This window comes from Pollicipes pollicipes, unplaced genomic scaffold, assembly GCF_011947565.3.
Source record: "Pollicipes pollicipes isolate AB1234 unplaced genomic scaffold, Ppol_2.1 Scaffold_6138;HRSCAF=7277_pilon_pilon_pilon, whole genome shotgun sequence".
NCBI lineage: Eukaryota > Metazoa > Arthropoda > Thecostraca > Pollicipedomorpha > Pollicipedidae > Pollicipes > Pollicipes pollicipes.
Genome location: NW_023596818.1, coordinates 22,705,365 through 22,717,269, shown reverse-complemented (window position 1 = coordinate 22,717,269; position 11,905 = coordinate 22,705,365). Strand labels below are relative to the sequence as shown.

General features: G+C 52.2%; 2 protein-coding genes across 2 annotated transcripts in view; one reads left to right on the top strand and one right to left on the bottom strand.

Annotated features, from left to right (window-relative positions):
* LOC119105470 (ornithine decarboxylase-like) overlaps positions 1–3,202 on the top strand; it is a 3,250-nt gene extending 48 nt beyond the window's left edge. Inside the window, exons 2-5 of the mRNA XM_037228935.1 lie at positions 55–224; positions 307–467; positions 1,118–1,329; positions 3,103–3,202. Of these exons, the coding sequence (XP_037084830.1) occupies positions 55–224; positions 307–467; positions 1,118–1,329; positions 3,103–3,202 (643 nt within the window). The remainder of the gene's footprint in view (positions 1–54; positions 225–306; positions 468–1,117; positions 1,330–3,102) is intronic.
* Positions 3,203–6,974: 3,772 nt separating this feature from the next.
* On the bottom strand, positions 6,975–11,701 carry LOC119106443 (protein transport protein Sec61 subunit beta). Its single transcript, XM_037230091.1, has 3 exons — positions 11,509–11,701; positions 7,994–8,193; positions 6,975–7,274 (listed from the first exon to the last, which is right to left on the bottom strand). The coding sequence occupies exons 1-3, from the start codon at positions 11,509–11,511 to the stop codon at positions 7,187–7,189; spliced, it is 291 nt and encodes a 96-aa protein (XP_037085986.1). The 5' UTR covers positions 11,512–11,701; the 3' UTR covers positions 6,975–7,186.
* Positions 11,702–11,905: the final 204 nt, after the last annotated feature.

Genomic DNA, 11,905 nt, shown 5'->3' with positions numbered 1-11,905 from the left:
CCCGCCGGCCGAGCGCCCGAGCCTGCTCAAGTGGCCGTGGCGCTCCACTCTCAGCGACGTGGTCGGCGTCAGCTTCACCGTCGGTCCGGCTTGCCGCGAGTTCGCCGTCTACGACCGGGCGCATCCGCGCGGCGGCGGTCGTCTTCGACCAGGCGGCCGACTGGGCCTGGCGCGATTGACGCTGCTGGACCTGGGCGGCGGGTTCGCCGGCGACGCGGCCAGACGCTGGACGAGGCGGGCGCGCCCACTCGGCGGCGCGCTCGACGCCTGCTTCCCGGCCGCTGCGGCGTGCGCGTCATTGCCGAGCCCGGCCGCTACATGGGGCTTCGGCCTTCACGCTGGCCACGCAGGTGACGTCGGTGCGACGCCGGTCGGACGCCGTCGACTACTACGTCAACGACGGCGTGTACGGCGCCTTCAACTGCGTCCTGTACGACCACCAAGTGTGCCGTCCGCGCCCGCTGCAGGTACAGTCGCGTCGGATAGGGACGAGGGGAGGGAGGAGAGAGGAGGGAAGGGGATATAGGGGGAACGTATATATGTGGTGGTATGGGGAAGGGGAAGGTGGTCTAAGGGCCCTGTCGTGAAGTGGACTTCCTCCCGTACTTGCCGCCGGGACGCTGCTCGGACATGACCCACAAAACTGCCGCCCCTCCCAGCACCAAGTGACACCTCTCGCGTGTTGTGTAAGACTGGAATTCTATACGTGTGCGATGGGGGTGTTTCGTCTGCTTCGGGCGTGACGTGAGCGGAGCGACCCGTGGTCAGCATGACGTGAATTTTTGCGGAGTGCACGGGTCCGAAGTACTGTGCTTGAGGATGGATTCTAGTATTGTCTCTCCTCATGCTCCTGTTATTCAGCGCGTCTGCGTACGTGTCTGTGGAACGGGGGTCGCACGATGGCCGACGAATTTGAATATTTTGTTTATGGTGAATTTCAAGCGTGTCGCTGACTTGCGCCAGCCACAGGACCGGAAAGCAGCGACCTGCGTGGCCTATAAGCATCGGTCAGGCATGTACGCGTGCACTCATCTGGCCGGCGTGTTTGTTGGCGTTGTTGGTGCGGCGCGCTGCGGCGTTCGCGAGCGGCGCGTGACCTGGCTGGCGCGGGCGGCAGGATGACGCGCCGCCGTCAGGTCCGCCGGCCACGATCTGGGGCCCCACCTGCGACTCAATGGACCAACTCTGCGAGGGCCAGCTGCTGCCGCCGCTCCAGCCCGGCCACTGGCTCGTCTGGGACAACATGGGTGCCTACACCCTGTCGGCCGCCGGCACATTCAACGGCTTCCCGCGCGCCAGCGTCTGTTGCGTCATCACGGCACCGCTCAGGTGGGTCTGCTGCGTCATCACCAAAACGCTCAGCTGGGTCTGCTGCGTCATCACGGCACCGCTCAGATAGGTCTGCTGTGTCATCACGTCGCCGCTCAGGTGGGTCTGCTGCGTCATCACGGCACCGCTCAGGTGGGTCTGCTGCATCATCACGACGTCGCTCAGGTGGGTCTGCTGTGTCATCACGATGCGCCTCAGGTGGGTCTGCTGCGTCATCACGGCACCGCATCAGGTGGGTCTGCTGCGTCATCACGGCGTTCGCTCAGGTGGGTCTGCTGTGTCATCACGCGCACCCGCTCAGGTGGGTCTGCTGCGTCATCACGGCACCCCTCAGGATGGGGTCTGCTGCGTCATCGCGACGTCGCTCAGGTGGGTCTGCTGGTCATCACGATGCCAGCTCAGGTGGGTCTGCTGCGTCATCACGGCACCGCTCAGATGGGTCTGCTGTGTCATCACGGCGCCGCTCAGGTGGGTCTGCTGCGTCTATCACGCACCGCTCAGGTGGGTCTGCTGCGTCATCACGGGGCCCCCTCAGGGAGGTCTGCTGCGTCATCACGGCACCACTCTGGGTCGCCGCGTCATTGCGACACCGTCGGTAACACCACCTGCTGTGATGTCTGGAGCGTAAGCCTCGTCGGGTTCGAAGCGGTACATTCACGGCATCGTCCAAAACAAACCGCGATGAATTTGAATGGCTAAAGCCCCTGCACGGGCTCCCGGTAGTCCGTGAACCCGCCGTCACTGCCTCTGCGTGAAGTCTGCGCGCCTGAGGTGTCCTGCGGCGCCTCAGAACACTGTCCTGGTCATGGTGTGCCCCACATCATCTGTGTGGGGCGACGTCCACTGCCAACCATGCTCGTGCTCGATCTCATGATCAGTATAGAGGGCGCTTTCGCAGCGGGGAACATGCCGTGCTCGCTGTGTATTCCTTAGTGACTGGCTCTGCGTGACCCCGACCAGGGCTGTCGGCAGCCAACCATGGCATGAGTGAATGTGGCTACCTGTTCCGGCGTGTTTGCAGCGTCGAAAATTGTAACCTCTGGCTAGTAAACAATGGTTCATTTCATGATGCAGGTGGAGCTGGAATGAGTTAGAAAGCTGCGGGAAAAAATCAGCTTAGCAACTCTCGCGCGAAAGCTTGCTGGTGGCCCCATGAATATAAGCTACTTTTCCCTTCTTGGACCAGTTGGGTTTTATGTCACTAGCTTAGGGCTTTCCCACTTGCGACATCAATGATGGACTAATGCCTATTTCAAATCATAGGCGATTGTTGCAGCTAAGTAAAGTTTGGAGCAGATAGATGGGGTGGTTCTTCTTGGTTGTGCCTTGGTTGTTTCACCTCCTGACGTTCTGCGTGGACAGTGACGTAGTTATTGCGACCGTTGGCCCAATCTCGTTCCCGACCCCTGCTGACCTATCCTTGACGCCTGATGTCCTATGCCTGACACCTGATGACCTATGTCTGACCCCGACGACTCGTCGTCTGTCTTCTGACGGCCTGCATTCGACCCTGTGGTGACCTGTATCTGACTTCTGGTGACCCTTCTGACCCTCTGATGCCTCGTGTCGGATCTCTTCAGACCTGTGTTGGACCCTGGTGACCTTTGTTGGATCCCTGGTGACCTGTGTTGGACTCCTGGTGACCGGTGTCCGACGTATGGTGACTGGACCGTAACCCGTGTGGACCTATGGTGACCCGTGTATGACCTCTGATGGCCCGTGTCTGACCTATGATGACCCGTGTCTGGCCCCTAATGATCCGCGTCCTGGCAGTGAGGCGGTCCGTGCGGCCGTCGGTCCGCTCTCGCCGATGCCGGAGCCCGCCATCCAGCCGACCCAGCTGCCGGCCGAGCAGTGTGTGGCCGAGAACTGAGGTCCAACGTGGCTCAAGCGTACCCAGCGGCGGGCGGTGGCCTGTAAATGCCCAGCCGCCAACAACCGGACAATCTACGTTATCACCACGCTCCTTAGTAATCTCGATGTGCACGGGTGCTTCTGCTGAGCGGCGCGTTTAAAGGGCTCGCGACGGCGCCATTCAAGCTTCAGACCGAGGACCTCCGGTGACTGTGGGCCGGTCCACTGGTATGCTACTCATGATTTACTCTGCGCTATCGCCGCGTGTGGTCCGTGGAATACACTGGACTGGGTACGCGCTTGTATTCGCCTCGTTCCGATTGTTCGGTTTGGAGATGTTCATGGATTTGGTGCCCTGGCGGCAACCCGACACATTTCTAACCAATTTAAAGTCTGGCTCGCTTCCGTTTCCGTCGTCCTGACTAGCTCCCAATCCGACCTGGCTCCGGCAGCCAGAAGCTCACAGCAGACCTCATGCGGCTCACACCACGCACCTGGAGCTTCCTGAGTGGACACTCGATTCTTCAATCTGTTTCAGTGTAGCGGAACTATCTAGCTTTCAAATATGGTCGTAATAATCGGTTTGTTAATTTTATGACTCCGTATAGCCCAGCCATGTCAATGGTGCATCCATCACTGTGCACAGTCAGGGACATCGGTAGTTCATATCTATTTGGTCGGTTAATCACGCCAATGTAAGCATTTACAAGAGGGTGGTGAATAAGATGCAAGTCAACAAAGAATGGAGCGCACTACATTCTGCGTAAGCATCCACTAGTGATCAAGCTACTCAGTTCAGTTGCTAGTTAGTCCCTCTCTGCCATCTGCAAACGTGTGAGTAATTTGGCCGGCGTTGTCACTCGCTATTGAGCCTCCTGAAACCGCTGCAGCTTTTTTAAATGCTGTCACAAATTTCATCTTGACCTTTTGAATGGATGTTTGTCTGGGATCGGAGCCCGCGCTTAGAAGTGCTCCTTGTATGAGCTCTGGCCGCTAACATTCCATCAATTCCAGGTAAACATCAGAGTAGAAGGCGAAAGTTGGCCGTGCACAGTGCTCGCCACAGACTGTCAAATTGTCCTATGACCTCATCTGGTCTTTAGTGCGATCCCCGCCACCGGCCGCAGGCCATATTCTAAGGGCACATACCGAGCGCCAAATGCGATTCGAACCCACCCCGCCATAGATAGGCGGATCGGAACGCAGACGCGCTAACCAACTGAGCTATGGGGGCGATCCACCGATGACCTACCTTCGGTCAATGATTACGAGCAAATTGCAGAACAATGGCGAATATCGACGCCGATGGCCTGATCTGTTGCCTCCGCTGGTAATAATCGAGATAGAGACAGTTGGCAGAGACTTCCTGCCGGCAGCAAATCACGCATGCAGGTCTGGTGTGAAACACTATCCACTCACCACTCGCTGCCACGCGGGTCGGCATGTAAAGCTAGCCTGGTTATCCAGACGTCCCGGGCGCGTGTGCTCCGGCGGGGGCATCGGCCGGCCCAGATGACATTGGAAGAGTGGCTGGTGAATCGGGGTCAGCTCAGGCCCGGCCAGCTGCAGCGTTGGGCAATACGTGAATCCTCCTCGGTGCTGTCTGGTAACGTGGCGGAGGTTAACAGCGCCCGTACGGATGGACGGCGCAACTGGGGTGGTGAGTGCAGGATGCGCGCAATCATATTTCCTTGGCAGGAGGCGAGAACCGAAAGCCACCCTTGCAAACTACCCGGAAAAATACAGTTAAAAACCGATGTTGCATTCGTCCTGCCCCGTTCGTCCACCCCTAGCGAGACCCAGATTATATAGCGATCAGTGTTGAAAAATTGACGTTTCCTATTATAATGTACGCCAGGAGATTTTGTACTCCAGGATTGCGACTGGCTAAAATAAAATATTTTGTACCCCATCATGATGGAACGAAAAGTGTTGTTGGCAAAACTCATTTTGCCTCTTCGTTTCGTGACAAAATGAAACCAGAAAGTGTGCGAATGTTGAATGGAATCGCCTTTGAACAGTACCGGGAACTGAGCAACTAGTAGCAGAATCGTACCGGTCTGTAGATCAGCATAGCTCCCACTTCCTGTGCCCTATGCGTATGTATATCAACTCAAACTTGAATATGACTTAACATACCATTGATACACACACACACACACACACACACACACACACACACACACACACACACCACACACCACACATATATATATATATATATATATATATATATATATATATATATATATATATATATATATATATATATATACTTCTGACGCTGATTTGCGGGTTAGTCTGTTTTTGCATTGCCATGACAGTGGTGGCGCGTGGGTAGGTAGCTCTGTGGTAGGTGCTTGGGTATGCGGTTTTCTGACTGTTCGTTGCATCCTTGGCAATTGGCAATATATATTTATATATTGCCAAGGATGCAACGAACAGTCATAGAAAACCGCATACCCAAGCACCTACCACACCTAGGCCACCTAGGAGAGCCACCTACCCACGCGCCACCATTGTCATGGCAATGCAAAAACAGACTCACTCGTAATTCAGCGTTAGAAGTCTCAACTATTCAGTGGCTTGCACCCGCCTCCCAGCTCAGGTTGGAGGTTAAGCATAGCAAACCTCTCCAATTGGTTTTAATGAGTCGTCCCCTCGTGCTGATTTGTCAAGAGCATAAATATTCTGCCCGCGCTCATGTCTTGAACAGATTTGCAACCATTTGGAGGCAAGCTGTATATAGATGGACATCACGATTTTGAAGAACTTATTTGTACTTATCCAGAACCGTCCTGTGGTGGCCACTTCCTGGTATTCGGAGTACAAAAATGTAAAGGCAGCTGGGGATTTAAACCAAGTTAAATCTGTCATTTAAGGGTGTGAAATAAAAGTTGGTGATTCAGGCTTTACAAAAAGTCCATTTAAGTCGAAAAGCGTTGCCATTAATAGCCAAAAACCTGTTCGGAGATAGCCATCACGCTCCGGCAGACGCCAGGGCACCAGAGTAACATGAACCCATAACTTTGGCCTGGCAAATTAAGGAAAAATGTTTATTAAGACAAAAACATCAATGAATTGCAGCATAAACCATCATATTTTGCAATTATATCGGTTTAAGCGCACCAAAATCCATTAATACGTTGTACTTTCCGTCAGCAGAGTGCCTGACTCCAATCCCTTCTCGCCGGCCTGCGCTGGTCTGTCAGGCGTTGTACTTGCGCTGGCTCGGTAAATCAGCTGGGAGTGCCGCGTGTCTTTTATTCGACTGGGACGTGCACGGCCTAATGTGTTGTTGGGGAGTCGGAAGGTGGAGGGCACAAATACATTTTTAAAACTAGTTGGCTGGTGGAGCGTGAGTAGCGTGATCGTGGTGGAGCATGCGTAGGTGGCCGTCTTTGGCACGTTTAATTGCATTTTTGGGGTAACATTTTTCTCTGGACAGCTCCAAACTTATTTTGTGAGACTGCGCACGCTCACTGAGCAACTTTGGAAGAATCACATAAGATGCTTACTATTTACAGCAATACTTTGGGACAAAAGACTTGTCTAGATCCTTGGTTTGGTAAGTTTTTCGTCTGGTAAGCATATATATATATATATATATATATATATATATATATATATATATATATACATATACTGTGTTGTTTCAGTGCGCCATGTTTAATACTGATATTTTCTCTCATTTGAAGTGCTTTTACATGAATTGCTGTATATGACAACAGCGATAGCAGCGCTAGTCTTCCTTGTTCCACCGTCCACCAAAACGTCCATCACACCCCACATGTCCACGTGGTCCGTTTTATTACACAACACGTGGTGTCCACGTGCCCCGTCCGCGCGTGGCTCCCCATTACAGTACAAACACATAACGACATTCGGTAAAAACGGCGGCGCCGGCATCCTCCGGCCGGGAATGAACAGCTGTGTGTCGCGGAGCAATAAATAGGGTGTGGCCGGCTCCGCGCGCGGCCGCCCTGATCAGCGGCGCGCGCCCTCAGCCGCGCGTGTATTTGCCCCAGATGTGCAGCATGAAGACGGACGCGATGAAGAGCAGGCTCATCACCAGCACCGGCACCGGGCCGCTGAAAGCGTCACACAAACCGTCACGAACCGTCACGCAGCGCCACTGACTCGGCGCCGGGCGGCTGGGACCGCGGGCAGTCTGTCGCAGGCTGCAGGCGCTGGGCGGCGGCCAATCGTCACAAACAGCCGGTCAGAGTAGCGATGCACCAGTGCCGCGCCAGTGGAACTGTGCGACAAACAGGCCGTCGCGCAATCGACAGCGGCACGCGTCACGGTGCACGTCGGTCGTGTCACGGTCGTCATCAGTAACGCATGTCCGCGGGTGCACATAAACATTAGCTGAGGTGACTGCACCGTATTGCACATGACACCCTACATAGCCACAGCCACAAGCCGTACACCACAACCGTGGTGTACGGCCTGTCCGAAAAAAATGGATACTACTCAACTGAAGAGACGCAAACAGATAATAGTCAGCAGGGATGAGATGCAGCAGAGGTAAACCGCAAAATGGGCCCAAGCCGATGGACAATTTGTAAGACGTCATGGCCGTCAACAGCGCAGTGATGCCGAGCTCGATGAAAGTGTCGTGCTTGCGCTCCGTCACATTCGTGCTTGCACTCCGTCATATTTCTGACGCTGCGGCAGTGATTTTTGTACGACAATGTCCGCAACAGGTAAAACGGACGACCACAATGATGTATAACGCGCGCGTTGACACGTCTGACTGCAAGCGAGACCAGAACGGCCTGAGCCCGGCGCGCCAGGAGCCACTCACACTTTGATGCCGGGCGAGTCGTCCGTGTAGAAGCGCCACATACCGCCGCTGCCGGCGCCGGTGGTGCGCTTGGCGGTGCCGCCGCCGCCGGCCGCCGGCTTGCGCTGACGTACCGTGCCGCCGCCGCCGGCCGGCCGCGACATGCCCTTGTTGGGCGAGCGGCCGCCGCCGCCCACCGAAGTCGCGCTGGCTGGAGCCGGCTGTCAACACGGGACGGCGGCGTCAGCGGCCGCGCTATGGGACACGTCACAGCCGAGGCCGCCTCACGACCAGGGTGGCACGGTGCGTGAAATGATGGCTGAATGAGGCAGCCAGGGCAATGGAAGCTCCCCAAGGTTGAAGATGAAGGGGGGGGGGGGGGGAAGCAGTAGCCATTTTTACTAGTTCTTTTGAAACGCTGCCCACGGGGCAAACTCCCACAGAGTTGTATGGGGGTATCTTTCACGGCCCCCTAGCTGCTTTATTGCTGGAGGCAGCAACTGTTAGTGGATAATTATTGAAGCAAGGACCAGTGACGAAGCCAGGCTTGTGCCCTCAAAGCCGAATCCGATGCCAAGACAGCGACATGAAACCAAGGTTGAATCCGGAGAAGGGGCTTCAAAATTTGGCATTACGAAGCCAAGTCAGTCAGAAGCTTTGAACAAAAAATGTGCAGCTAAAGCCGAACCCATTGCTTTAAGATCACATCAAAACCAGAGACGAACCTTGCAAAGTGTTGGTTTGCAAAGCCAAAACCATGTTTGCATCTGGTCAGACTAAATGGGGCAAGAAAATGCCATCAGCATTGTTTGAAGTCTCTCGCCCTAAGTCAGTACATGCATGGCACTTTGTGGTCAATTCTCTGACTGTTATCAAGTGTCACTAGTGCTGAGAGTGCCAGCTGGTCTTGGGCTTTTGGCCACATGTCACCCAAAAAATCTGGAAAACTTTGGAGTGTTTTGTATGGTCACAACTACAGTGCAATGACCACTGTTCCATTTAAGGCTGGATGAAGCTGAAACCACAGCCAAAATTAACACATGCCAGGGTGGCTGGCTAGATACACTTCACTCAGGAGGGGGTCAATTTGACCCCTGAGATCTAAAAAACAAAGAGAGCTAGACACCAGATTCACAGGGTGTGTTCGCCTGTACATGAACTCACTTGGGCCAAAGTGCGAGGTTGCCAGATACCAGCCTTCAGGTCAAATAACGTCAAACAAGATCAAACTCCTGGTTGCCATCCAAAGTGCCCCCATATGCTACACACCTGTTTAAATGAAGGGTTGCATGCTTATTTAAGGCCAGTGGCCTTGTTTGACCTTTTGAAAGTCATGGTGACCAGAATCATACAAGAATGTTTTAAGTTTAGCATTTTAATAAGCAACAAAGACAATGCCAGGTAGTATGCTCCCAAAACAAAATGTTGACCTGAGCCATTTTAGGTCAAATACCCATGCTGACCTATAAAAAGTTGTAGAACATTTGGAACATGGCTTCTGTTACCAAAAATGAAAGTGAGAAGCAGAAACTACCCCATATAGCAAGCCATAGAGTAATAAAACAGGTCAGTCTTGACCTTGGCCTGACCTTCATACATGACCCTAGGGCAATGAACTTTGTTCATTTCATTGTTGTGTTACTTAAGAAAGCATCTCAGAAATGTATGGCTTCATCCAACACTCTGTTGCTGCATCAGACTGCACAATTCCCTTGAAATCGACTTTGCTAAATCCACGGCCCGACTTTGACCTGCCGTAGATCAGCGACCTTGCAAGGCACATATCAATTTCTATACCAAACAATCTGCTATTCCATTGTCTACAGCTAAGCAGAATTTGGTGCAGCTATGTCAAGCCATTCGGAAAGCATTCTGGAAGGAGGGGGAGGGGCAAATTGACACCCCAACCAGGCATGTGTTAAAATAATTTTTCAGAGCAAAGTAAATTCCCACGCCTGATCTAAAAATGACACAAAGCGCAAGCTGATAGCGAAGCCAGCTGTTTCAAATGACATTCCACTGGAACCAAAGATGAATTCAGCCATGGGAAAAGAGCTCCAGGTTGGATTCAAACTCATCATCATTGATAAAAACTGAGCCTTTGCAAAGCCAGAGCTAGCCTCATGCCTGACTGAAGCACAGGTACAGCTCTCAAAAAGGATACAAGATCCCAATAGTGATGCAGTAGGTGGCAAGAACTAGAGGAAAGCTAAAAACAGCTTAACTATGACACTGATGTCATAGTGGTCCAGGGGACTTGGCTATGACAAGGGTAATATGATTTGCCACAGATGTGCATACCTAAGCACTCTCTTGCAGCTTTCTGACATGTGACATGACAGCTGAAGTCTGTGGAGGGGGGGGGGGCAGCTTCAGGGACCTTTAACTATGTGGTCATGAAGCCAACTCAAGTCTGTGAAACATGGCGGACTGTGTTGACAACTCGTTGCACCAGGGCTAGGACAAGGGAGGATATTTAGAACAGCTTTGGAATTTTTAGGCAAGAATTCCACAAATGGAACAACTTAATTTACTGTCAGCAGCTCACGGTACCTTGGGAATACACCAAACCGGGGCACGGATTGAGCACAACCACAATGTGCAATGCAGAACAGACAAAAATGACAACAGAGACAAGCCAGGGCCAGTCAACAAATGCTTTAAATTGGTGTCAACTGTGTGTTCATTGTCTTATGTCCTGCCAAGCTGAAATGCTACCCTCCTGACCCTGTGTGGAGTTGTATAACCCCTGACCTTGTCTCTCACCTCACACCCTGAGCCAGAGATCCACTAATGAAATCCAAGTAGTGAGACTAAAAATGTTGTGCAAGCACAAAACCCTTCCAATGCTTGAGCAGGCCACATGACATTGTGGCTCAGAACCAGCACAGTGGCTTGAAGTAATGGAAAAGCAGGGGCATAGATTCACTGGATGAGTTCAGAGGGAGAGCAGTGCAGATTATGGAAACTATCAGAAAATATGCCCCAAAATGTTTTTCCAGACTTTGGAAAAGTTTGGGAAGGGTACAAGTTACTGAATGAGTGGAGACCAAAGGTTAAGAGGGGGGGGGGGGGGGCAGGGACAAACAGTTGACAAAGAACAGTCAGTGAGACTTTGGGTCATTTAGAGCAGACTGGGACACAAATGCTGAATACGTGGGCAAGTAGGTGTATACCTTTTCCCAGCATTAAATTTTTAACATACCATACAGACTCACATGACCTGTGTACACACAAGATCTACACGAGAGGGTCATCAGCAAGTTCTCATGGAAGCAAAGGTGAAAGGTGTTAAAAATGGTAAGGGTGTTGGAAAAGATGAAGTGGAACCAAAACACCCACTTACCACCACACATTAATGCATTAACAAAACAGACACATAAAGTTGGACACAATATCACAGCACAATGCTAAGAAGTGTATTCTAGACATTCAGAATGTGCATAATGGCTTCCTAAAATGCATGCTTATTGCAGAACCTCGGGACTCAGTTTCATTGACTCGGGCAGTACAAACTTGAACTGCGCAACACTCACCATCTGTCTGAAGTTTGAAGATTTATGAAGAAAACGTCGATCCGCTCCCAAAGGACGCCCTTTACCGTTACAAACAGATGCAATACGACTAGCAGCAGCTGGGCACCACACCGCAACGCCGCATTAAGCACTGCATGGAGAAACAACACGACGGTTTCGTCGGGTCGCCTGTCGACGTCACCCAAAACGCAGTCAGCTGATGGGAATGTTGGACAGCGTGGCGTTCATTCGGAGGCCGCGGCCAACAGTCCAGAAAACGTGGAATTTTACGTGCTGTTAAAACTAAGTTAAATTAAAAAAAAGCAAAATTTCGTTCAGTTCCTTCATGAAATCGAATTCTTTGATAGAATAATCTGTTTTTCATTGAATAAAAGAGCGGGTTGATGGCATTATAACT